The sequence below is a fragment of the Aspergillus versicolor genome, assembly GCF_001890125.1.
Source record: "Aspergillus versicolor CBS 583.65 unplaced genomic scaffold ASPVEscaffold_4, whole genome shotgun sequence".
Lineage (NCBI taxonomy): Eukaryota > Fungi > Ascomycota > Eurotiomycetes > Eurotiales > Aspergillaceae > Aspergillus > Aspergillus versicolor.
Genome location: NW_024467527.1, coordinates 640,576 through 666,279, shown reverse-complemented (window position 1 = coordinate 666,279; position 25,704 = coordinate 640,576). Strand labels below are relative to the sequence as shown.

General features: G+C 51.6%; 8 protein-coding genes across 8 annotated transcripts; 6 read left to right on the top strand and 2 right to left on the bottom strand.

Moving 5' to 3' along the window:
* Positions 1-1,384: 1,384 nt before the first annotated feature.
* Positions 1,385-2,779, top strand: ASPVEDRAFT_130901 (ATP-dependent (S)-NAD(P)H-hydrate dehydratase; the record flags this gene model as incomplete). The annotated part of the gene is made up of 6 exons (XM_040806767.1): positions 1,385-1,478; positions 1,543-1,582; positions 1,637-1,683; positions 1,741-1,751; positions 1,809-1,841; positions 1,898-2,779. The coding sequence occupies 6 exons, from the start codon at positions 1,385-1,387 to the stop codon at positions 2,777-2,779; spliced, it is 1,107 nt and encodes a 368-aa protein (XP_040667000.1).
* Positions 2,780-3,983: 1,204 nt separating this feature from the next.
* On the top strand, positions 3,984-4,349 carry ASPVEDRAFT_52234 (putative adhesin; the record flags this gene model as incomplete). The annotated part of the gene is made up of 1 exon (XM_040814606.1): positions 3,984-4,349. The coding sequence occupies one exon, from the start codon at positions 3,984-3,986 to the stop codon at positions 4,347-4,349; it is 366 nt and encodes a 121-aa protein (XP_040666999.1).
* A 589-nt stretch (positions 4,350-4,938) lies between these two features.
* On the bottom strand, positions 4,939-7,544 carry ASPVEDRAFT_71342 (DNA replication licensing factor MCM7; the record flags this gene model as incomplete). The annotated part of the gene is made up of 4 exons (XM_040816114.1): positions 4,939-5,007; positions 5,071-6,988; positions 7,041-7,171; positions 7,230-7,544. 4 exons carry the CDS (start codon positions 7,542-7,544, stop codon positions 4,939-4,941), a joined length of 2,433 nt encoding a protein of 810 aa, XP_040666998.1.
* A 461-nt stretch (positions 7,545-8,005) lies between these two features.
* pex1 (AAA family ATPase peroxin 1) lies at positions 8,006-11,848 on the top strand (the record flags this gene model as incomplete). The annotated part of the gene is made up of 4 exons (XM_040810062.1): positions 8,006-8,116; positions 8,181-8,423; positions 8,476-8,554; positions 8,610-11,848. 4 exons carry the CDS (start codon positions 8,006-8,008, stop codon positions 11,846-11,848), a joined length of 3,672 nt encoding a protein of 1,223 aa, XP_040666997.1.
* A 567-nt stretch (positions 11,849-12,415) lies between these two features.
* On the top strand, positions 12,416-14,210 carry ASPVEDRAFT_130643 (acyl--CoA ligase; the record flags this gene model as incomplete). The annotated part of the gene is made up of 3 exons (XM_040806743.1): positions 12,416-12,515; positions 12,568-13,203; positions 13,258-14,210. 3 exons carry the CDS (start codon positions 12,416-12,418, stop codon positions 14,208-14,210), a joined length of 1,689 nt encoding a protein of 562 aa, XP_040666996.1.
* Positions 14,211-14,297: 87 nt separating this feature from the next.
* Positions 14,298-15,385, bottom strand: ASPVEDRAFT_886271 (uncharacterized protein; the record flags this gene model as incomplete). The annotated part of the gene is given in 3 exon segments (XM_040818369.1): positions 14,298-14,991; positions 15,129-15,298; positions 15,318-15,385. The coding sequence occupies 3 exon segments, from the start codon at positions 15,383-15,385 to the stop codon at positions 14,414-14,416; spliced, it is 816 nt and encodes a 271-aa protein (XP_040666995.1). The 3' UTR covers positions 14,298-14,413.
* A 2,906-nt stretch (positions 15,386-18,291) lies between these two features.
* On the top strand, positions 18,292-21,753 carry ASPVEDRAFT_52229 (uncharacterized protein; the record flags this gene model as incomplete). The annotated part of the gene is made up of 1 exon (XM_040814605.1): positions 18,292-21,753. The coding sequence occupies one exon, from the start codon at positions 18,292-18,294 to the stop codon at positions 21,751-21,753; it is 3,462 nt and encodes a 1,153-aa protein (XP_040666994.1).
* A 1,108-nt stretch (positions 21,754-22,861) lies between these two features.
* Positions 22,862-25,612, top strand: ASPVEDRAFT_61699 (uncharacterized protein; the record flags this gene model as incomplete). The annotated part of the gene is made up of 1 exon (XM_040815579.1): positions 22,862-25,612. The coding sequence occupies one exon, from the start codon at positions 22,862-22,864 to the stop codon at positions 25,610-25,612; it is 2,751 nt and encodes a 916-aa protein (XP_040666993.1).
* Positions 25,613-25,704: the final 92 nt, after the last annotated feature.

Below are 25,704 nucleotides of genomic sequence, written 5' to 3'. Positions count from 1 at the left end.
TCATGGTGTTTTCCTACCATCGTCCAAATTCGCCGATGGTACAGAGCTATCCAAGCCGGAAAACTTTACAGAGATCCAAAGGAGATTACGGGCTGCCCGGCCTTCATTGGCATTATCAGAAGGCACTCTGGAGAAAGAATACGAATAATTTATAGCGCTTAACGACAATGCCGCGCGGAAACAGATAGTTATTAAGGATATATTACCTGTTCTCGAGGGCAAACGAAAGGCCTGCTCCCAGACTGACGGTGGATACTTATTCAACAACCTTGACCCATTGACCGACGGCACCCTAGCTGGTGCTAAGCCTGATTTCTACCACGGTGCATCCTCAAACCAGCTAAATCATGGGATTCGGAAGCAATTGAATAGACAGATTGTGCCTTCAACTCAGAGCAGCGGCCCAGTGGCACTAAATTTTTTCGTTGAAGCAAAAGGCCACACTGGGTCTATTCCCGTGGCTAAGCGCCAGTCATGTTATGATGGCGCTCTAGGAGCACGAGGTATGCATGCCCTGCAGTAATATGGGCAAGAGGGTAGCAGTAATCAGCCGGGCAATTACGACAATAACACCTATGCTATAACCTCTTCTTTCCATGCTGGAACTGGGGATGTATGCGACTCACCCTATAAGGTCCACGGACAATAATGACCCAGACCGTCATACCGACTATGTGTCGACACAAGTCGGGCAATGGGCATTACATGGTGACCCGGTGTACCCGAGGCTACATAGCAAATGGCTTCAATTCAGCCTTCTTCTTTCCTCCTTTCACTCAACCCTCGTCTCGAGACATTCACCGGGAGCCGGGCTATTCAGAAACAAAGAGGTACTGTCGTAAAGCGGTGTCCCGTAGGCTGTCTTATTGAGTAGCTCCTTGAAACATAGACCGTACGACAAAGGGGGCTCAGGCTCAGCAACAGGTAATGTTGCTGACAAGTTGGACATGGCCAGTGAGAGTACATGAGAAGGAGCAGGGTGAAGAGCACCAAAACTAAGCCTTGCCTTGTAGATTTCACATATTAGTTCCCTGGTACAGTGGGGTAAGCTAGTCGCTGTCATCATGGCACCTACCCTACAATCAATGTATACTGATTGTATGATTACAGCTTTCACCTCTTTTGCCCACCCAGGTCGCACCCCTTCAGGGCAGCACTGCTCACCTACTAGAACGAGAAATGTAATGGTCTTGCAGGTGGGTAGTGTTTTGCTCGGCAGAGAGTTAAAACGCCCTGATTGCATCAGCCCCACTAGGCGCTGACATCATTCGCTCATCAGCTCTCAATCAACATTCCTCACCTTCATCCTCGCGGGGCTTTATCATTTAACAACAGTCTTTATCCCTTTTTTTCGCTTTAATCGAATATCTGGAATCCAACGACCATGGACAAGGTCCCCCACCTCTCCGTGCCTTCGAAGGCACTATTCAAAAAAGCCCGCAGGATCGTCCCTCCAATGCTAGAGAAATTTCACAAGGGTAAGTGATCGCCTGATCCAGATTCACGCTGTAGCCTCTCATTGATAACGACATATAATTGCAGGACAGCAGGGTCGAATCGCTGTTATAGGGGGCTCTCTTGAGTATGTCTCTCTACTCCATGGCGCTGACAGACGGATTGAGCTGAAACCATCAAGCTACACAGGTGCACCATACTTCTCTGCCATGGCGTCAGCAAGACTAGGTATTTAAGCTTATGCTTATCCCGACCTTCGATCTTGCTATACTAACTACACGCCAGGATGTGATATGGTACGACTGCGCTATCTGATTCGGTTTTCGCGTATTAAGCTAATGATTTCCACGTAGAGCCATGTTATTTGCGAGAGCTCCGCTGCTACCGTAAGCTCCTCCGGCCGAGAGTAAACCCCCGAATAGCACTCATACTCAAACTCCAGGTCATCAAATCATATTCACCGAACCTGATGGTGCATCCGATCTTACCGAGCAGCAACTCCGTTAAAGACCCGAATTCCATTGATGCTCCGAGCTTAGCAAGCCCTATTATCTCAATGCTTTCCAGGCTTCATGCACTCGTCATTGGGCCCGGTCTGGGCCGAGATGGAGTTACGCTCCAGGTAGTCAGAGAAGTAATGAAAGAAGCACGGTCCCGCTCAATACCGTTTATCCTGGATGCAGATGGACTTCTTTTAGTCACAGAGGATCCAGACATTGTGAAGGGATACAAGGAGTGCATCTTGACTCCCAATGTCAACGAATTCAGCCGTCTAGCCAAGGCGCTTGGGATTGATGTCCCAAGTCTAGCTCAGATATCATCTGACGAGGGTGGTGGAGACAAGACGAGACAGGAAACAGAGGCGTGCGAGAAGCTCTCGAAGGCCCTTGGTGGCGTCACCATAGTCCAGAAGGGGCCACACGATGTGATCTCGAATGGGATTACGAGCATTGTCTCCGATATCAGGGGAGGGTTGAAGCGTAGTGGTGGTCAGGGAGACACCCTGACTGGTTCATTGGGAACACTGATGGGTTGGAGAGCAGCTTACCACAATGCACTATGGGATTCGGGCGAGCAAGAGAACTCAAACGAGGCACAGTCCAAGCAGGAAATCCAAGCAGAGCTAGAATCGGAGAGACGGATGTCCCCGGCGACAACATTGCTGCTTGTTGCATGGGCGGGCAGCGCTATTACGAGAGAATGTTCTCGCCGGGCTTTCAAGGCAAAGGGGAGAAGCATGCAAGCGAGCGATCTCACCGATGAAGTCCACGACAGTTTCTTAACGCTCATTGGGGAACCTGAAGGATCCAAGGTGCATCTTTAGGACATAGCTAGTGTGGTGGTCTCTCTGCGTCTAGTCACAGAGCCTGCCTATAATCTGACAAGGATGAGCATGTCGGCCGATTCGCAGTGATTTCTTCTTTTGTACATTTCCGTCAATTTCCGGGGGCTTGTGGTTTGTGAGTGAAGCCATCATTCCCGATGCCCGTAGATATTTGGGCGCAGGTCTTGACTTCACGCGCCAGCTGACTGGGAACAAATGTACTATTCCAATCAAATAGATTGGTGTCTCTCATGCGAGCCAATCTGACACATCCACATCTGCCATGCCAAAGTCTTCCACGGTTGGAAACTCTGGCCGGGGAGACCTTGTTTGGCAGCTCTTGTTATTTGCCAAGTTCCAAACTCTCCGTCGCCCACATTCCGGGGCTCTCGGCACCCCCAGACCTTGCCTCTATTATGAGGCCAAAATGTCTCACCCCGCAAGGCCGGTTCAGTGTCCATGCTCCAAAAAACAAACAACGATTGGTAAGAAGCAATCTTGATCCTTCGTTCATGATCAGACCACCAATATTGTCACCGACAGGCAGTTCGCTCCCAGAGCGGGGAATTCAACCGCAAGAACTCCCTCACCAAGCTACGTCAATCATCTTGTTTGTATCTACATTGATGGGCTGAAAAACTTCTTTCGCGTGGAATCTCCAAATAACAAACGACAAGCCTATAAATAACTCGCAAAGCAATCCAGCCCGATGTTTAGTCTTGTCGTGACGCAAGATCTCGTATCCAATCCCGTTCCTCAACCCTAGCATACAGTGGCTTTCTGGTTCAGCCGTTGAGAAGGGCTCGCTCCAGTGCTGTCTGCACCACGCCAGCCCATAGACAGAAGCATGTCTCAGCCTTTGGATCCTTCTTTGTCGATTCCCAGCTTCTCGTGACACGGCGATCCGGCTCATTGGGTCGAGCTCCGATCTTGACGTTACCGTGGATTGTTTAGGGCTTGAAGGACTGGTTGCGATGGGGGTATACGCTGCACCACATATCACATATCCCCTCCCTCCAGCCATCTCAGCCCGACGGGAGCCGATTCTAGTTCCAAAAATATATCCGGTCGAGGTATATAAAGATCTCAATATTCTGCAAAGAATCTCTCAATATCAGACTCTTCAAGCAAAGCTTCTTCAGCCCCAGCGCATTCCAAGTTAACCAAGTCACCATCAAATCAAGAACCCAAGTCATAAACAACCATGAAGACCCTCACCCTCCTCAGCACCCTCCTACTAGCCACAGCCTCCGTTGTGAGCGCAACCCCCAACCCCAGACCACCCCCCAAGTGCGGAACCTGCAACCCCCTCTCCGGCGAGAACCACTGCGACATCACAACCTCGTGCATTAACACCGGCAGCCGCTTCCACTGCGCATGCCGCGCCGGATACAAGGCATCGAAGCGCAACCACGACATCTCGAAGCAGTTCCGTCTTGCCATGCCGGACTATAAGTTCCTGGTCTTTACGCCCGAGTCCACCGAGTGCAACACGCTTTGTGATAGCCCCTACGGTGCCAGTTCGCAGCTTTGTGCTGAGGTGCCAATTTATGATAGGTGTACTGTTTGAATTGGGTACTACAGCGGATTGGTATCCAAGATGGGGGGTTGGATGGATAGTGGATGAGTTGGTGCTCAAACGGGATCCTGGGTTACCTTAGCGGTATATATATAGCGCCAATGAATGATCTATTTGTTGGTTATTAAGCTGTCGCTCCTTAAATAAGATCACCAATGAAAATGAATGACTCTCAGTTATATATAGTAAACGGAAAACAGATTCTGATACATATTTGCTCGTTTAACTTATTGAGTGGCCCAAAAAGCCATTATATGAGGCGCCGATATTACTATGGATATGCTTTAAAACTAGCTGGAACTGGGAATATTACATTTCACTGACCAGTTCAGGTGTTATGGGTATACCATGAAGTTCGATTGTATATCGATCCGACATGCTGTAGAAGGCATGTGATAAAATGTATTCCAGGTCATCTGGGAGGACAAGGAAAGGAAAATAAATATAAAAATAACAAACGACACACCGAAACACCGGTTTAATTCGACCCGCCTCATGCACTACTCTTTGAAAACCAATATAAATAACCAAGATAGCAATAACGTAAAGACTCAGAAACCTCAGTAGGGTAGATTCCTCATTACATATCCATGTCATCCACGTTGTCAAGGAAGACAAGGCGCGTTCCGTTGGCGATAACTTGCCAGATCTAAAAATCGGAATGTCAGCGGATGATCCAAACTAATACCAAGGGGAGATCAAAAAAACTTACGTTAGAGCTTTGATATTCTTCAATCGTCGTTGAGAGCTGGTCCTCGGTGAAACCCTTGGCCAGGACTCTCTCCCGAATCCTCCTCAGGTTGAGCTCGCCCTCTTCACCATCTCCAACGGCAGCTGCACCGCTTTCGTGCATGCTGCGAATGAGGTTGTAGATCTTGGACGTTGGGGTCTGGTCAAGGTGACCCTGGCTGTCGTTGGACAGAGATGCTCTGCTGACCTCAACCAGACGAAGAGCCTCATCAACGTCTGAAGTCTCGACTTCCTCACTGAACCGAAGTCGGGCAAGAGCTTGGGAGATACGGACAACACCGAGCAAGGTACGCGGGGTAACGTGAGAGAACTGCTTCTTGTTTGCTTCGTCGCGCTTCTGGCGCTTCCTCATCTGCACGTAGGCTCCCACCATGTAGTCCGAGATTCTTGAGGGAACGACGGGTCGGTATGTTCGTGCCTTGGCGATGTACTGACGGACCTCGTGGGGCGAGAAGATGACACCTGCGTCTTCGTTCTCGGGGTGCTTGTTGTGCATGTGGACGTAAGTAACGTGGTTGGCCAGCTCCTCGTCTCCTTCCTGGGAGGGAGTGTCAAGAATGAGGAACATCACATCGAAACGCGAGAGCAAGGCTGCCGGCAAGTTGATATTTTCGACTGGAGATACTCGTGGGTTGTATCGGCCGTACAGCGGGTTGGCTGCGGCAAGAATAGAGGTACGGGCATTAAGGGTGGTGGTTATCCCTGCCTTGGAAATCGAGATGGTTTGTTGTTCCATGACTTCGTGGATTGCAGTTCGGTCTCCATCCTCCATTTTGTCGAATTCATCGATACAGCAAATACCATTATCTGCCAGCACGAGAGCTCCTCCCTCGAGCACCATCTCGTCTGTAACAGGGTCACGCATGACTGCGGCTGTGAGACCGACACCACTGCTACCACGACCTGTTGTGTACACACCTCTCGGTGCGACCTTGGCTATGTACTTCAACAACTGCGATTTGGCAACACCAGGGTCACCCATCAGGCAGATGTTGATATCTCCACGAATATGCATTCCGTCTCCCATCTCTTTCGTGACACCGCCAATGAGGAGCAGAAGGAGTGCCTTCTTCACGTCCAAGTGGCCGTAAATTTCAGGAGCGATTGATCGCGCGAGATATTCATACATATTACCTGAGTTCTGATATTTTTCAATCTTGCGAAGGGTTCGGCTGTCCATACCAATGTCGGTATAGGACTTCTTATGCTGTGTGACATGCTGAGCTTCGAGGTAGGTATCTGTGAGTAACCCTGCGCGGATCGCTCTGAAGCCGGTGTACGGCGTTGGAAGGAAAATACCGGCAATATCCACCATGTCACCAGGGTTGAGCTGCCGCGTAAGCGATCCGGAGCAGTTGACTGTCATGGTTCGTGGGATGTGACCAACAGGTACTTGGTCCGCCATCTCTTGAATCTTCACTTCCTGGAAAGGAATGAACTTGGACGCTCTAGTGGAGAGGAAGAGTTGACCCTTGGTATTGTTTTCCTTGCACTCGGGTGACACGCACTCAGTCATCGGAGTGAACTGTTTCGTTGTCACTGGCTGGAAGACCTCGTTTCCACAGCGGTCACAAGTGTAGGCATTAATCTGGACAGCCGGTTTAACATCTGATACTCGTGTTGTGATACCGCGGACTGTAATGAGGTTACCAAGATGTTCTGCTCGCACATTCCGCACGGCGAGTGCTTTGGAGGCACGTTCGCTGCTGGACCCAGAGGGAGTGAGAGGCTTGAAATTCAGGGTGTATCGTCGAGTTAGTTCAGCGGGGAACATCGCGGCTGGCAATGCGGGGTCCATTTCGGCTTCCGCAGCCATTGTCATGGCCTCGTTGCGTTTTTCGCGCTGTGACATGATCACATCGAGAACATCATCTTTGAACCTGTTGGCAATTCAGCGCCAAGGCCACTACATCTGTAAGCAGAGCTACTTACGTGATTTCCTTGCTCTCCTTGGGCATAACGGCATCAACTGCCTGAGAAATAATCTCAACGTAGCGTTTGGCATTTTTTTGGACCGAATTGCTAAGCTTCAAGTCGACTTCTTCGGGGAGCGATCTCTCATACTAGTCCAGAACACCGTTAGACATTGTTTTCGTAGGATAGATTGAAAATAGCACCCACAGTAATCAGGTCATCCAGCTCAATCAGAATGTCGGAGCGTTCGCGGTCTGCGACGTCCTGTAGCATCTGCATGTACTTGAGCTTTGGCTCCTTATTCCGGCGCGCTCCTCGGGTCTGCGCTCCACTCTCATCAGCGTCATCCATAAAATCGTACTCGTCGCTGGTTCCATCTTCGTCAAGGTTTAGGTCCTCGATAGCTTCCGTTGCTGCGGATGCGGAGGCTGATTCCAAGGTTTTGAAGTGTTTCAGGAAATCCTTGAAGGCGTCAAGCTGCCCATTGTAATCAACAGGGGCAGGGTACTGGTTCAAAGCCATGATGGAGCGACCGCGACAGGAACAGTTGGTTCAATTGGGTGTCCGGAAGCTCTGCAAGAAGAGGGGCTCAGGTGTTGCGGAAGTTGTAACTTAAACGAAGGCTGGGCGCCAGACAGATTTCACCAGCAAAGGAGTTGAATTTGCAGCCTGAGGCCTGAAGCACGTCGCGGACGCGAACGACGCGTCGCCGGTATTCATGCCGCTTTTACAAGGCAGCAACGCGATTCCCAAACGAGAAAGATAGAAACACGTGAAGCGGAGCGGAAAAAGTCTCGGTCCGACATCGAGGAACAACTCGGCTCGGCCGGACGTGCACTTGATCTGCGGAGTCCGGGGTCGAAGCCGACGCTGGCACTTCCTTTTCATGCCCCCAACCCACGTTTCCCTTTCTTCACTGTCCCTTGGTCTGTACACTCTGCGCTGCCCTTGACCGGCAAGAATCCGTCAGTGTGCGCCTGAGAATGGCGCCCAGAAAGCCCTCCACTACCGCTGAGGTCGCCTTGGTCCCTCTAAAGAACTGCCTTGTGAACTTGCCGCCTTCGCTGGTATCTCTATTGGTCAATGCGAACACAGTAAGCCCATATCGCTCTACTCCCCTGCATCTAAGATTATGAGTAGCATCTGACTGCCCACCAGACTGCACAGAATGTGATTGTCGAGTTACAATTTCGCCCGACCGTCGGGCGCGCCAACAATGGTGGCAATACCCCGCGATCATGTTACCTGGGGTGGACAGGAATGCCGAGCAAACGCAGAATTGCCCCTGTTGTAGGAAGAGATGGTATCAACAATTCATCATCTACCAGGGAACAAGATGCTTCTACGGTTGAGTTGGATACCACGTTTGGGAGACTCCTTGGCTTGAGCGAGGGACAGAGAGTAAGCATACTCGGGCGTTCTGGCAACTCTCATGGTGCTAACGATGTTTTAGGTCGGCATATTTATTCACATCGATCCGCCAGTGGCTCATACGATCAATATTGAGCCTTTGACACCAGAAGATTGGGAGAGTATGTTTGCCTCCCCCTCTTAGCGTGCGCATTCCGTTGCTAATTATATCTCCAGTCATTGAACTTCACGCGACGTTCTTAGAGCTCAATCTTTTGTCACAAATCCGCGCTTTGCCAAATCCTACATACACGTCGCAGGCCGATCATATGCATCCCCTAGCGTTACATCTGTCTCCCACGTCGACGGCGAATATAGTCATTACGTCGCTGACTCCTGCCCCGTCGAATACATCTCCGTTTGCTAAAATTGCCCCAGATGCCGAGGTTATTGTCGCGCCCAAGACTCGCCCAAAGGCGAATACGCGGGTGTCGCGCGGTGATAACCGGAGCGTCACCGGTAGCAGCAAGAGAAGTGCCGGCGGACGAAGCAGTGGAGGAAGTACCGTACGTGGTAGAAGCACCAAATCCGAAACTAGCCGAGGCGCGCTTTACTTCAGAGGGCTTGATCGCCAATGGTCGGGTCAGTATTTTGATGAAGAGTCCGAGGAGGATCATAACGAGGGCTTCCGCATCTGGGTCGACCCTGATGTGCTGGCAACGAATGAACTCCGTGGCGCTACTTGGGCATGTGTCACAGTGGTCCAGCCCTCTGGGTTGAAGCCACCACCGGACCCTCAGCAGCAAATGAGTCAAGCGGAGCAAAAGGCCAGTGATGCCGGCACCCCTACGACGAAACTTGTGGCTAAGTTGGTTCCCTGGGTTGATTCACCGGACACTCAACATGCTGCGCTTTCTTCAGTCCTTTGCTCGGCAATAGGGACAGAAGGTTTGGTAGGCGGCATCATTCGCGTTGAGGCAGCACCTCCGCCACTGCAGCGGAATGCTACCAAAACACTCAAAATCTATCCGTTCCTAACGGACGCATCAAAGCGAAAGGATGGATTGAAATTTGGGTCCGATACACTCGCCGCAAAGGACGCGTTGGCGGAGCGTATTAAGGTTCTCTACGGCAGTACAGGCTCAGGCAAGGGCCTACTTACAGGACCCTTGACTGATGGTATGGTACTTCCCAAATCCGATAGCCAAGCAACCGTGTCTGCATTCGACGGGGCTATAGTTCGTTTTGATCCTCCCTTGAAAAGCAATTCCGATGCATCAAAGGCAGAGTTTGGGTGGTTGTTAGGGTCTGACGCAAAGCTGCCTCTTGAAATCCAAGCTGAAATACCGAAACCAGCGGAACAGAGTGCGCTGAATCTTGCTATGGAAGACCCAATTCCGGCTACTGCTCCCCCCATGGTTGGTATCGACCAAGTCATTTCGCAAGCATTGGACAATCTCTCCAAATCTTGCTCTGTTTTGGTAACCGGAGGTCTTGGATCTGGGAAGACTGTCCTGGGACAACTCTTGGCCCATCGTTTACAAAAGGAATCACTCTTCAATGTGAAGTACTTTTCCTGCCGTAAACTGGTGACCGACGAGACTCGAATCTCCAATATAAAGGAGACTTTAACTCGTTTATTCATGTCCGCAGCCTGGTGCGCCCGCCTTGGTGGAAAATCGGCAGTGGTTCTTGATGATCTGGACAAGTTGTGCCCAGTGGAAACTGAATTGCAAGTGGGAGGAGACAATGGCCGTAGCCGTCAGAACAGTGAAGTGATCTGCTCTATAGTACATGAGTTCTGCTCAATGAACTCAGGGGTAGTTCTTCTCGCAACAGCACAGTCCAAAGAGTCGTTGAACAATGTTATTGTGGGCGGGCATGTGGTTCGAGAAGTAATTCACCTGAGGGCACCGGACAAAGAAGGGCGGCGCAAAGTGCTGGAGTACCTCACAAGTCAGGACCGGGCAGCCGCGGGCACTATAGCAGAAGCCGGACCAACCACTAATGGCCATACGAGAGCAGCAAGTTCATCTACTAATGATTCTTGGTTGGATCCTTCGAATCCAGGAAGCCGACCAAGCTCGTCTGGCGGCGACGGGTTCATCCTTGCGCGGGATGTCGACTTTCTCGACTTGGCTGGTAAGACTGACGGGTTTATGCCTGGGGACTTGGTCCTGCTGGTTGCCCGCGCACGAAATGAAGCCCTCATTAGATCTGTTACCGAGTCTTCGGATGATTCAAAGGCAGTTACGCTCGGGTTAAAGGATTTCGATAATGCTATCAAGGACTTTACCCCAGCGTCGCTTCGCAATGTGACCCTCACTTCGTCCACCACGACTTTCTCCTCCATTGGCGGCCTGCACGAGACCCGCAAGATGTTGTTGGAGACTTTGCAGTACCCCACGAAGTATGCTCCTATTTTCGCACAGTGTCCACTGCGGTTGCGGTCCGGTCTACTACTCTACGGGTTTCCTGGATGCGGTAAAACTATGCTGGCAAGTGCCGTGGCAGGCGAGTGCGGTCTAAATTTCATCAGCGTTAAGGGTCCAGAGATCCTCAACAAATACATTGGTGCTAGTGAGAAGAGTGTACGAGATTTGTTCGAGCGAGCACAGGCTGCCCGACCGTGTATTCTCTTCTTCGATGAGTTTGACAGTATTGCACCCAAACGTGGGCATGACTCTACTGGAGTTACAGATCGAGTGGTCAACCAGCTTCTCACACAAATGGACGGCGCCGAAGGTCTATCGGGAGTCTACGTTCTCGCAGCAACATCGCGTCCGGATTTGATTGATCCTGCGTTGCTTCGTCCCGGTCGTCTGGACAAGTCGCTGCTTTGTGATATGCCTAGCCATGCTGACCGGGCTGATATTATCCAAGCCGTTAGCAAGAAGCTTCTAATGAGCGAAGAGGTGGCCGCCCGACTAGACGAGGTAGCAGAGCGTACAGCAGGATTCTCCGGTGCCGATCTACAGGCGGTGGTGTATAATGCTCATCTCGAGGCGGTACATGATGCTCTAGGAGACCGAACAGGCGATAAGCCTGCCGCCAAAACTGCAAAGACCTCCGCCCCCAGCACAAGCAGTCGCTCATTCATCCAGTTCCTGTACTCCGACTTGGAGCAGCGGGCTGGGTCTGTGGCAATGCCGGCACCAGCAGTGGTGGCATCTAAGCTTGATGCGCTGAAAAACGCACGACGCCGTCAACGGCAACTAGAGCAAGGCGGTGCTAACCCGGCCCCAACCAACGCTACGAGCAATCCCAACGAGCAAGGCTCGGATGAGATTCGCGAGGAGATTATAGTTCGATGGGAGCACATGGAGCGGTCCTTGAATACGACGCGCAGCTCGCTCAGTGAAGCTGAGCGTAGACGCCTACTTGCGATCTACCGGGAGTTTGTCGAGGGCCGCGACGGCGAGATGCCGAACGGAGAAGGGGGGCGAGAAGTTGGAGGACGAACCAGTCTGATGTAGAATAAGATAGAGATAGATGACAGCATTGATTGTACATTATTGATTACTCACATATCGTTGTCCACTGGCCACTTTGGCGAAGGTGGGTGTGCACTCCACGGCTGGCTCCACTGCGGTAGAGGTTGTATGGTACGTTCGGAACGCCGAGGTCCAGTGTCGTCATGGGTCGAATTATGCTTGATTACTTGGTGAATTATATAGTTTGTGAATATCAACGAAATCAGACGATAATTTGGTTGTATCCTGAATAATTGTGAAAGTCCAAGTCGCCAAGTCTTTTGACTGGTGACGATCACCGATGCAGGCCGCACTCCGTACTCTAGGCTCGCAGTGCGAATCTGGGGTCTAGTCAGGTGACTGTATGCCGAGGGCCGAGTGGCCATGACAGACACTGTGGTTATAACCGGAGCTCTTATTAGGCCCAAGCCAGCCTGCTAGTGAGTTCCTGTCTGTTCCTCTTCCATACATCTTTCTTTTCTCTTCGGCCTCTCCTTGTCGCATTCGTTTCCCGCCCCGCATTCTTGAAACTTCTCTTAACCCCTATCTCTATCCTTCACTCCCCTCACAATGCCGGTCTCCTCACAACTTCCTTCGGTTGAGATCCCGAATGTTGATTTGTGGACATTCCTTCTCGAGCGGAAAGATAAGGCCTTCCCCGATGATAAGGGTGGGACCTTCCTATATCTTTGCCATTACATTGTTTAGCTAACCGTTCTCAGTGATCTATACTGATGCCGATTCTGGACGGTCATACACCTACAAGGATGTCAAACAATCTGCGATCGCTTTTGGCCAGGGCCTGAAGTCCGTCTACGATTGGCGCAAAGGCGATGTCCTTGCTCTATACACCCCCAACAGCATCGACACTCCAGTCGTCATGTACGGCGCCCTCTGGGCAGGCGGCGTCGTTTCTCCATCCAACCCGGCTTACACCGCTGAAGAACTCGCATTTCAATTGAGAGACTCCGGCGCAAAGGCGGTTGTCACCCAACTGCCAGTCCTGCCTGTGGCGCGAGCTGCCGCGAAGAAGGTCGGCATCCCAGACGACCACATTATCCTGATTGGAGACCAGCGTGACCCCGAGGCCAAGGCCAAGCACTTCACCTCCGTCCGCAACATATCCGGAGCTACTCGCTTCCGGCGCAGCAAGGTCAACCCGGAGAAGGACCTCGCCTTCCTTGTTTATTCTTCGGGAACAACTGGCGTCCCTAAGGGCGTTATGCTATCCCATCGCAACATCGTTGCAAACAGTCTTCAGCTGGCTGCAGGCGACGATGGTAATGTCAAGTGGAATGGCGGTGCGGATGACAAGGGTGACCGTGTACTTGCCTTTCTTCCATTCTTCCATATTTACGGTACGTCCATAAAACCCCTCCTTCCGTTAGCCCTAACCTAATACCATCGCATAGGCTTAACATGTCTCGTCCTCCAAACTCTCTACCAGGGCTACGAGCTAGTCGTCATGGCCAAGTTCGAGTTAGAAAAATGGTGCCAGCACGTCCAGAACTACAAGATCACATTCAGCTACGTAGTCCCGCCCGTCGTCCTCCTCTTAGGCAAACACCCCATCGTTGAGAAATACGATCTGTCTACCATCCGCATGATGAACTCCGGCGCAGCTCCCCTCACTAAAGAACTCGTCGAAGCCGTCTACAGCCGCCTCGGCGTCGGCATCAAGCAGGGCTACGGGCTCAGCGAAACCAGTCCCACCACGCACACGCAACCCTGGCCTGAGTGGCGCTCCTCCGTCGGCTCCGTCGGAAAACTCGTCCCCAACATGGAGGCCAAGTATATGAACATGCCCGAGGACGGCTCAGACCCTACTGAAGTCCCTACCGGCGAAGTTGGAGAACTCTACCTGCGTGGTCCTAACATCTTCCTCGGATACCACAACAACCCAGCTGCAACGGCGGACTCAATCTCCCCCGACGGCTGGTTCCGCACCGGTGACGTTGGTTATCAGGATCCCAAGGGCAACTTCTACATCACAGATCGTGTCAAGGAACTCATTAAGTACAAGGGATTCCAGGTCGCTCCTGCTGAGCTGGAGGGTATCCTCGTTGACAATGCCTCTATTGACGACGTTGCCGTCATTGGTGTTGAGAGCGCCGAGCACGGCACTGAGGTACCCGTTGCGTATGTTGTGAGGAGCGGCAAGAGTAAGGAGTCTGGTGTTTCGGACGCAGATGAGGGTGCGAATATTGCGAAGTGGCTTGAAGGCAAAGTTGCACATCACAAGCGTCTGCGTGGTGGTGTGCGATTTGTTGAGGAGATTCCAAAGAGTGCGGCCGGGAAGATTCTCCGGAGGATGTTGAAGAAGCGCGCACAGGAAGAGACGGCCGCGCCGAAGGCTAAGCTATGATTGATAAAGATAGATCAAGTATTAAGTATGAATTGTGGATGTATTGGTTGTCCGCTCCTGTATAGAAATATATATATAATGATGTATGATGCACTGTATAAGCATCTGGTCAAGAATATTTATTGAATATTAGATGATTGGTTTTAATAAATGTCATTCAATATTCATCATTTATGATTTTAGGTAAGGGGATGTTTAACGTCTTAAGCATCCAACTCAAACCGCTTTACCATCGCACCCACATCCTCCCCTTCGACAGCATCGACTCCCTCACGTACAACCCTCTCCACAGCATCTCCGATCTTTTCCTCACCCCCCAACAAGTCATACCACCCCTTGCTTCCCTGCCGGGCCAACAAGGCATCCGCGACCCTTGCGACATCCTCTCGCGGCACCTTCCCCTGTGATCCGATCTTCCCAAAGTTCACATTCCCAGTGGCCGGCTCATCACTCAACGTCCCGGGCCGCAAGCAAATTGCATCCAGCACGTTAGCCTTCCCGCCCGCTGCCTGCTTGACCCGCGCAGCCGCATGGGCTGTTAGGAACTCATCCGCTTCGAGCTTAGCCTTTGCATAGGTGGGGAGGACATTGTTGAAGGTATTTTGCGAAGACGCCCAATCTGCGTCAGAGAACCACGAGGGCTTGTTGCGGCGAGATCCGATCCAGGACACGAGCAGGAACTTCGACACGCGCGGGTGCGCAAACGATGCTGAGATGAATGCCTTTGCCGCAGTTTCGTCGACTGCGATCGTGCGGGTGGGGCCTCCTTTCCCGCCGGCACCTAGATGTGATCATTGTCAGTACGTATCGAGAACCAAGGATTGAGGGCATTATTGACTTCGTTTAATTGCGATGTTGTGTTTTGTTTTGCTTTTGTTTTAGATGTGTGGTAAAGTTTAACGAAGGGGGGGAACTAACCGGCCGACCAAACTACGTAATCGGGGTTTGTTTCGTTGAGGATCTTAGCAGCGTCCGCTTGGGTTTGGACCTCGTCGAGGCTTGAGACTAAGACATTGAGTTTGCCTTTGGCCTTCTCCGAGTTTGCGAGCGCGAGGATCTCAGGCTCGTGGGCAGGGTTGCGGATGACGCTAGTGACGTTCCAGGCACGGGCGAGGAGGGAGGGGAGTGAGGTGGAGGGCGATTTTGCCGTGGCCGCCAAGGAGTAGGACTTGCATTTTGGATCTGGAATGAGCTGTAAGTTTTGTAAGTTATTCTTGAGTAGGTTAGTCGAGCTCTCGTCTTGGGTAGGTAGGTGAGCGCGAGAGCTCGAAGTTCTGAGGTTGCAGCTCTTGCGTGATGCGGGGTGAAAGCGATTAATAATACAGCTCGACGTCATTCAATGATGTTCAGGATATCTCTTCCAATGATTGCAACAATACAGTCGCATCACCGTCTGCATTCGGACTCCCGGCTTCATTATTTTGTGTTGGGCCTGTCTTGTTGACGCCCGAAGTGAGATCAAGGAACTAGGAAGAGGCAAGTTCGGGCCGATCGATGCGAAGTGGCCCCGATCACAAGACCAACGGTTCCTCGACCTTCTAGTGCCTGTTTAGAAGAAATTGAAGCCATCGTCGATTCAGTCCCAATGCCGAATTTAACGGTGAGGCTAGCCTCGACGGGGCGCCGTTGGTTGGATCCTCGGCAGTGGCAAGGTGAAACGACGGTTGTCTCCAGTTGAGAATTGGAAGATGAGGGAGAACGACTGTTTGGCTTGCCGCTCTCCGAATGAAAGATGAAGGGGGTCTGCTCCGCCTCTCTGGGTTTAGATCCGATTCAGATCGAGTCCTGCATATTAGGACGGGGTTCTGGTGATTAGACTGGCCATCCAAAAGATTCATGAACGGCGGATCTGACTCCGTGATTCATTGATTCTTCATTCCTAATCTTTAGGCCTGCATCACATTAGATTGTCCCTTGGCCTGGTTTTGAATTGTGATACAATTAGCAGCCGTCTACTCTTGTGAAGGGACCCCGGCACTTTAGCCCCATACGGCCTAGTCAGGGGCACAACCGTGTTTATGAACTGCGTTCTCGTATTACGCGCTGTCTCATTACCACGCGCCCCGGCGCCTCACGACTCCAGCCCAACGGCTGTCAACAAATCTTAGAAATCAGACAACCTTCCCGGAAACCCGGTCAAGTACCTTAATAAGCTTGGATTCAAGGAAGAGGCGGGGCCGCACGGTCGTTTCCTGAAAACTCTGTTGACTCTGAGAGATCCTGATCGGGCCCAAGAAATTGGCGGGATGCATTCAGACGCGTTGCAGCCATGCAATGCACATTGCACAGTGCCGTGCCGCCATTCCGTCTCCCGGGTTCTGCACTGTGGCATTGTGTCTGCAGCCTCTGTCCAACGAAGTGATTGCTCAATTCTGACGGGAGGCGGAAAAGTGGACGTGACGAATAGATAGCATGCACTGGGAGGTGAAACACTTGGAGTTGACCAGATAGGTCACATACAAGGCTCATCTGATCCCACCTGGCAGAAGGACCGCATCTGGTAGTCCAGTGAGGAGTCGACGGGGAAGACTGACTCAACTGAGATTGAGGAGCTGAGACTCAGGATTATTATCGGCCTAAGAACTCGACAGATATGCAGGACTATCGGGGGCTGAGATTACATTGGCCCACTTGGGCAGTGAAAACAAGACACAAGCAGTGTGATTGATGTATTGATGAGATCATTGCGTCGTCCCAAGTCATCGAACAATTGAACATCCCTCCAGGGCTATCGCCCCGAGATTTTCCCAGTTCGTTCGCCTGCCTTATGTTCCCTTGTGTTGGGACTTTGGGAGTTGATCGAGGAAGCTGTGGTCCGCCTGGCGGCCCTGGCCTGCTCCAACGCTCTGAATAACCGAAATGATTCCGGTATTTGCGCGAGGCTGATTGGCCAAGCCTGCGAGTGGGGTCTGCAAGGGTCGCGAGCACCCCTGTCCTTGGTACGGTACGGTAACCACTGTATCCGTCCATGGATCCGTACATCTTATTTACACACTGTAAGGGTTGCTCAGAGCTTGGACAGGAGTTCTCTGAGTGTTGCGAACGAGAGAGTCAAGTCGATCCAAGGAGTTCCCAAGGGACTCAATATTGTCGCATCATCGGCAGGATCAGACAGCGATTCGAGCGTTGATTCAGCGAGTGTCGGGGCCAGAGAGTAAATACGCCCGGTTTGTGGACACAAGTGTAAATGTGCGTTATGTCGATCGACTCCGCGACCCAAAAAATGAACCAGAGCTGACAAGAGTCTGGACTTTTGTTATTTTGATTATGATAATTAGTATTATTTTATTATTTTTCCCATTTCCTCCACTTCGCGAGAACGCCGGAGTTTGCATGCAAAATAAAAATTAATCGTCGATCGAGATCCTTCCCTCACCTCTCACACTGTCTTTTAGTTTCTTTTTCTTCGCTCATTGCTCAGTCATTCATTTCTTTCTCCTCTCCCTCCATCTCTCTCAACTAACCACCCCCAACTCACCTTTGTCTTTCTGCAACTGCATCTGCATTGGCCCCCAGCTGTGCCACTGCCGCTCATTCCTTGTCGAATCTCCATAGTTGCTCTCGCCGCCTCCGCTGCAGCCACATTCCGGCTGTGTCTTGCCCAGCAACCCCCTCCATCAATTCGTGCAGCTGGAGCTGCTCGATCGATTTTCATCACCCAATTAAGACCCCTTGAGTTCGACTTGAAGGAAGAGTTGTTTGCTATACATATCGCCCCCGGTACTTTACTCGTCCTACACGTCGCATTCCACTGCACAACAGATCGGCCACGGACCGGCTCCGCAGTCTGCACAGGGGATGATCTGACGCTGGCATTCACTGTCAATTATTGAGCTCTCCTTTCCGTCCCTCCTCGAATCTTTATCTACTGCACACGTTGCCCTGCTCTGCACACACTGGTGTGCTTTTGTTGTGTCATCTTCGATCTTCGCCCAGTAGGTCCCCCCTATGTCGCATCAGCATTGCAATATCGCCTGAGCGGTTTATTCTGACTCCTAAGACTGGATTGAGCGCGTCGTCGAGATCTGCTTCCCTTTTTACGCGATAACTGTCCCCGGTGGAAAAGTTGGCGTCCGTCATCATGAATCGTTTCCGCAAGTCCAAGAAAGAGCAGAAGGAGAAGAAGGAGAAGAAGATCAAGGATGAGATTGTGATCACTGAAACCAGTGTTCCCCCCACTCCCCCACCTGCCGCCACTTTTGGGGGGATGCTGAAGAAAGGCAAAAAAGAAGAACCTGAGCCAAAGCCCGACCTCGATCTTTCGAGTGCGTTACCATCTACGGATGATTTCCGCACGAGTTTGCTCATGCCAAAGCTGTCTGCGCGGTTTAGCATGTTGAGAGAACAAGATGACCCCGGATCCATGATTGGAAAGGCTAGCGACGACAGTGTACTATTTCCCAAACGCGCCTCACGGTTGAATCTTTTCGGCCATAACCCGACACTGCTTCCCGATATCGACGAAGTCTCCACTCACAGCCGGCCGTCATTTAACATGGGCCGAGGTTCATACGCATCGGGAAGCGACGGGTATACTGGCGATGATGATGCGCAATCACAAAAAGGGAGCATAATGAGCCGCGGCCGTCGTACGGAGGGAAACAATTTGTTTGGAGGACGACAAAAGATATATAAGATTAGTCCCTCAGGATCTGGCCGTTCTGGCCGGGCCGTCTATGAACACGATATTGGTCACTCGCTCTTTCGACCGAAGTTCAGTGAAACGGAGAGAGAAGAGGTGTACTCTCCGCACGAGTCTGAAGATGCACACTCTAGCGTGTCCTCTTTCAACCGAACCACATATTCATCCACTGCATCTGGGCCATTAGGCCGTACATCGACCGCTGCAACCTCTGTGGATGAACAGAACATGGCAACGTCTCCTGCCCAAACACATTATAGTAGTTCAGAGTCCGTCATCTTACCAAAGCCAACGGGTCCGGGGATGGCGTCAGAGCGCGGATCCGCCAGGACACGACGTCTCTACGGCCATGCATTGGAGCAGTCGGCTCATAGTCAACAAGCATCAGCTCTACATCGACTAGAAAGCTTGAGCCGCCACCGTGCAGGCACTCCAGAAATTCCAGCACTCAACCGAAGCTATTCTCGGAGCGCCACAAACCTGCGCAATGGCCTACAGAAACTGGCCATTGCTGAGCCCTCACCAGCTGCATCTCGTCCCACTAGTCCTTCGTCGTCTGCTACTTCGCCGACACGTCAGCTCGCCGAGCCTGAATTAAGGGCCCCTGGTCACTCGCAACTTCCCCTAAGCCCTCCAGTTAGTGAAAATGAAGAGGCGACTTTTGCGGCCGCTTTGCAGCCAGGGGACCGTGGGAAAGCCACTGCTATGGGTATGTTTAATAAACCGCGCACTGCATACGATGAAAACCAGTTCTCTCGCCGCCAGCTTCAGATGTTCCAAGGAAGGAATACACCCCCTCCTCGGCAACAATCTCCAGCACCGGCACTTGCGTCTGCACCTCCCCAAGATGTCAGCGTTCGCTCCCGGGGATTCTCGAACCCAAGCCACCGATCACGACCTGGTTCTGCCGCATCCTCTCACTACAGCGAGGCACAACGTCCTGGTAGTCGGTCCACTGGAAAGAGCGTAAATGCATCCCCTGCCAGGCCCGGGCATATTGGCACATTCTTCGACAACTCAAGCCCAAGCGAAACTGAGGATGAGGGATATTATCCATCTCGGGATGATTACTCTATGCACAATGACCACCCCGCGTTCCGCTCCAGGACTCCTTCCAAGCCTTCGACCCCAACCGGTGACGAGAACAACTGCCCACTTCCTGAAGTGCGATACTCGGACCTGGGTGATCTGAAGCCTATCGCAGAGCACACTGAACACACCCCAGAACAGACTAGTGATACTCCTGAGAAACCTGACTCTCCCACACTACCCGCGGGACTGGGCCTCAGCGGTCTTGTGCGTACGCACCTTCGCCATGATAGTGACAAGTCTTCTATTTTGCCGCCACCCTCCCCTCGATTCCCGGCCCCTACAGACGACGATGATACTCCCAGAGAATCCACCATTGAACTTCCTCAACCAGATGTAGCATCTCATCCTCCTACCGTTGCTCCTCCACCGCCTCCAATCCCCGATTGGCGGGATGAGCTTGCCGCCCAGCACCGGCGCCAAGGAAGCACAGAGACGCAGAAGGAGCGAGAAGAGTTTGAGAATGAGCTTGCCGAGCGGCGGCGAAGGGTGCAGGAAAAGCTTCGGGACTTTGCGGATGAAAGTCGCGCGGCGAGCCCTGTTTCCGGCCGCCAGACCCCTGATTTTGGTCCCAAACCTGGGAATGCATTTGCACTTCTTAAAAACAAACCCAGCAAGCACCATCTATTTGGTCGAGGCGAACCTCGCGGTATGAAGGGCCTTCCTTTCGGTGGCAATGCCTCTACACCGGCCTTGGTATCGGAAGACCCCTGGGCTGAGGAGGATAGGGTATCGTTCCCCAGCCTTGGCAACATTGGAAAGCATGGGAATTCTAGCGCTCCTCAAGTGGCAGAACAACCACGATCCATGCGGTCGAGAATAGCTAGCTTCGGGCGCCGCAGTAATGATGATTCTCGTGAATCAAGCCGCAGTCGTGGCACATCCCCTCACACGAGCTTCCGCGCTCGTAGAGATAGGTCGAACTCAAATACTTCTAGTCGCTCTAAGAGTCGCTCGCGCCGTGACCGCGACAACCTTACGACACTGGAGGAAGATGAGACCGCTTCTGACAACAGTTTCTCATCTGGCAATGGACGACGTGGTGTTGTTTCTGTTGCGTCATCCGCGCGCCCTTCCATTGAGGCCCACGATCGCTGCGCGTATGATCGGTCGTCGTCTGCAGCGTCTGGTGTATATCGCCCCGAGAGCCGATCGGCAACGCCAATTCACGATCGACCGTTCGCTGTTCCTGTGGCCAACTCGTCCAGTATTGGAGCCCCTCGGCCCTCACCCGCTGCACCACCCTTCTCTGCCAACGCAACACCACCATTGTACGACGTTGCCGGTGATTCTGCAGCAACAGCCGCAGCTATCCAGCGAGCACAATCCATGCCCCAACGTGCTGCAGGGCACACCAGTCTCCAGAAACGTTCCGTCGACAAAACCAAAATCTCCGAGCCCACTTTCATCTCCTGCACATCAAACGTCCCCACCGTCGGCCTTCCCCCCGGCGCAAGCCTAAGTAACGGCATGGAGACACCGCCTCTCCCTCCGATGAACCCTCGCCGTCGCCGGCAAACAACCACCCAAACCATTCTTGGGGCCTTGAAGGACGACAAGCACGACTCGCACGACTCCAACCCCATGCCTGTCCCACAACCTGACCAAGAGCTCCCAGAAGAGCACAGCACATTCGAGGACGACGACCGATCTCGGTCTCGGTCTCGACCGCGCAACCGCTTGCGCAAAATCTCAAGTGAGGGTGGCGACATGAATTCCGCTCTCAGGACACGACAGACGATGTCGGCTAGCGCATCGCCCGCTCCTACACAACGCCAGCCCCGAATCCCTATGGACGGAGGCATGTTCTGATTTGATCATAGTCGATCTTTAGCAAATTTTCCTTTCCAATTTTTTTTTTCGATGTAACTAAGATACCTGGTCTGTTATTGGTCTGATGAAAGATACCATTGTTTTTTTTTCATCTTTGAGCGGTGGATACTATACTAGTCTTGGCAATTTCTTTTTTTTTATGGATAATGCGTAATTATCATAATTCATTCTGGCTTAATTGTAAGATCATCCTCGGTAAAAAGGACCCGAAAATCGTTTATTTAAGCCAGAGCAGAAGCAGATGGCCGAGCTGGAACATTTAAGTTGAACCAGGGAGCTTTGCAGCAATAAACGATATTCCTGGTACATCATATGCGAGCTGTAGTAAAAGGGGAACTACACTTCATTTCATTTCAGTGTAGTTGATCAATCACTAATACTTATTAAATAGTTAATCTCATTAACAATTAATGATATTTTAAGATCTATCTGTAGATATTTTCTTGTGAACATCAGTGATCCAAGTCACGTGGAACAGAAGCCCTATACGAGAATCTTGAAAGATATCAAGCTTGTACTTCACCTATACCCTGAAAATCTAGTACCGAGGCTATCTAGGCTTTGTCAAACCATTATTACTTATAAATTCATGTGGAAATGCATGCTTCTCTTATTTTAAAAGAAGGCAGGTCGGTGGGAGCCACAAAGAAAAGCATACAAACAGTATTCAGACCTTCATCGCCGCGGCGACATCAGTGAAGGCAACAACATGAAGCTAAGACATCTCTTCTCTCTTCTTCTGCTCTTCCATTTATCCCCTTTTATCAACACAACACTTGCAAAGTCATTCCTTTCTATCCACCCCATCTACCTTTTATCAAACTCAGACCAAAAGATACCTCTATCGTCAAGAAACCTCATCTGTTTACATAATAAACCCCTCAAAACCAAAGAAAAAAAAGAAGTCAGGAAAGGGCAAAAAAAGATGGTGAGGCGCACCAAGTCATTCTGCACATCCGAACTCTCCTCAACAACTCGGAGCTTTGACGACTTCTTCAACATCGACCGGCTTCATTCCAGCGCTGGCACTGCAGAGTCTGAGACAGCCGAGACACCGGATACATCTAACTGTCGCTCTGTTGGGACTATGACCACCGGTATAGATACTGAAGTTAAAGAGTCAGTTGAGGAGAAGCGGTTGCCCCAGGTGGATGGGTCGTCCGCGAGACAGAAGGCAAAGGCCGAGAAGAAGAAAAAGCAGAGGCAGAAGGAGAAGAAGAAAAAAGAGAAGGAGAAAGAGAAAGAGGAGAAAAAACATGGATGTGTTAATGATGTTGAAGAAGAAGTTCAGGTTGAACATGCCGGGGGAGAGCAGCCGCGTGACGGAAAGCTTGAGAAGACTGATACTAACAGACAAGGCATTGGCTGCTCTACTAATGTATCAGGGGTGTTTGTTGTGCATGGAGATCGTGGAGCTTCGCAGTCGGAGCCCCAGCCAAAACAACAGCCAAAGAAGAACGAGGAACAGGGGGAATTCCAGCACTCTCAAGAGCACGAGCACGAGAATGAATATCAATATGACTATGGTCGTGAAGAGGGACATCAGGAAAGCCATGAGAATAGACTCATATGCCGTGTCCATAGTCGCATGTTGTGTCAGTTCAACGCCGCGTGCTGTGTACACAAACCCCCAGTCGAGTGTGGCTGCCCCCTTCGTGCATCCTGCTGCTGCATACATCATGCGGGTGATTGCTGTTATTGCCGGACCGATGAGAATGCAGGAGCAGTTACACAAGACTCAGACGACTCAAAGACACTCTCTGCTGCCGCATCGGTCGCTGGGCCTTACACGCCTCCTACTCCTCCGATCAGCACCCCACCCCCGGCCAGCGAAGCGATTGACAATACTGATGCTCCTCGCACAGGAGACCCAACCGAAACGCCCATAGGCTCACCAGAAAACCGCTCCGGCGTTCGAGTCATGGTGACTCCTGCATCGCCATCTCCTACCAGGCCCGCCTCGCCCATCAAGATGCTGGGAGCCAATCCCGAATACGGTTTGGCAGCACAGGCGAGTCTTGAGCTGTCGAATAGCCTCCTCGATATGTTGGAATCCAACCACATGAGCGATATCAAGCTCACTCTGCGCTCCATAAATGATCAGTTCTGGCCGATCGTAATGACAGCTCACAAATGCGTCCTTGCGCGTAGTCCACTCATTACCTCCCTCCTTGTTGGTAGGGAATATTATAATGAGGAGATCACAGCGGTTGCGGGCGAGAACTTCATGATGCTCAAGTCATGGGAGCAGGTGGTGCATTACCTCTACGGCAAGCCTATTATCACACTGGAGACTCTCAAGCTCATCACATTGGAAGATTTTGGTTATGATCCGGTACCAGCCGGCTGTGAGCCTGAGTATCCGTTTTCCGTGCAGTTGGCGATGCTAGATATGGCTATCGGATACGCAGTTTGCGGCGCATTTTTCTATCTAACCCCCGTTGTCGATGCTGGATTTCGTATGGCTATTGATCTTCTTAGTTGGGAAACTGTTGAGCAAGTCCTTCAATGTGGACTTCACACGTACAAGTTTACGGTTGTCATGCCTCAGCCGCCTTGGGTTGAAGAGGTTGAATGCCAATATGAGGAGTCTGGGCATCACACCCAGGATGTTGGTGAACAGGGCGAGTCTATCAAAGTATCCGATGGCGATGGCGATGAAACCAGCAGCCGTGACTCTAAGCCCGACCCCGAGAGTCCACATCCTGCTCCAGCACCAGCTCGCACAGCTCGCAGTCCAAGCTCAGACGCTATGGCCGTCACTTCAACAAAAGGCCTCTTTCCCACCCGGGATCTGGAAAACGACTGGTCGCGTCGTCTTGTTTACGCATCCCTGGATTTTGCGTTCAGGAACATGAAGCCAGGCTTCAAGCTGTACACTGCTGCGCAGTCGACTATTCTCCCTGATCGTATCCCAGAGTTTCTCAAGACCTCACCTTCGTCGGAACAACCAGCGCAAACTGCACAGACGAAGTACCGCATTCGAAAGGCCACCGCTCAAACAAAGTCTCATCCCCCATCTGCCGCGGTTGCAAACAACCCTCGCCTTGCAGACGTCAAGTTCGGCTCGTTCCCTTCCTTAGGCCTCGAGCCCATCGCCGAAGAAGTAATCGATGAGAGTCTCGAAAACGCAAAAGAGAACCAGACACCAGACGAGAAAGATGAATCCATCGAGAGAGTAAACAAGAAAGATCTTAACAGCCGCTCCGCCCCAGACACACCTACTCCTTCCAGCAAAAAAGCGGGAGCTGGAGCAAGCAACGATAAAGATGCTGGGGGTGCAGATGAAGCCTCTCCTCCGGTCGCGACTACAGTCCCCGGGCTTGACGTTACCATCCCCTCTGCAATCCTGCTCACACTGGGATTTCATCAACTGCACCTAGCCTTCTCAATTCTGCTCCAGCGCGGCCTCTTGAATTCGGACCTCGCGCATGGGATTATCCTTGAGAGGGAGGCTAGACGTCGGGCGGCGTTGAAAAACTATGCGGCTTTTTTGATCGAGAAGGCACGGAAGGAGAATGCGTCCGGAGCTAACACTGCCACTGCAGGTGGTGCTGCTGCTGAGGGTGCGAAAAAAGGAAAAGGAAGATTGAAAGGAAAGGCAAGAAAGGCGCAGCGACAGCAAAAGGACACCGATGGTGCGGATGGTGTTGAAAAGGACGCTGGTTGTGTTGAGTCTGTGAGTATTGGTGCCGTGTATGTCCCTGATGAGGTGAAGGAGTTGGGTTATCGCGAATTTTACAGTAACCAGATAGTCCGTGATCGGCGTGAGGACGGAGAAGATGAAATTGGGTTTGAGACTGCGCTTGAGAGGGAATGGGTTGGGTTTCGGTATTAACTGGCCATTTTGTCAATCCCTCGCTTGTTATGACTCGACGACATCGTTTGTTAAACTTCTGATACATTGAGTGAAATCAGGATACACAACTC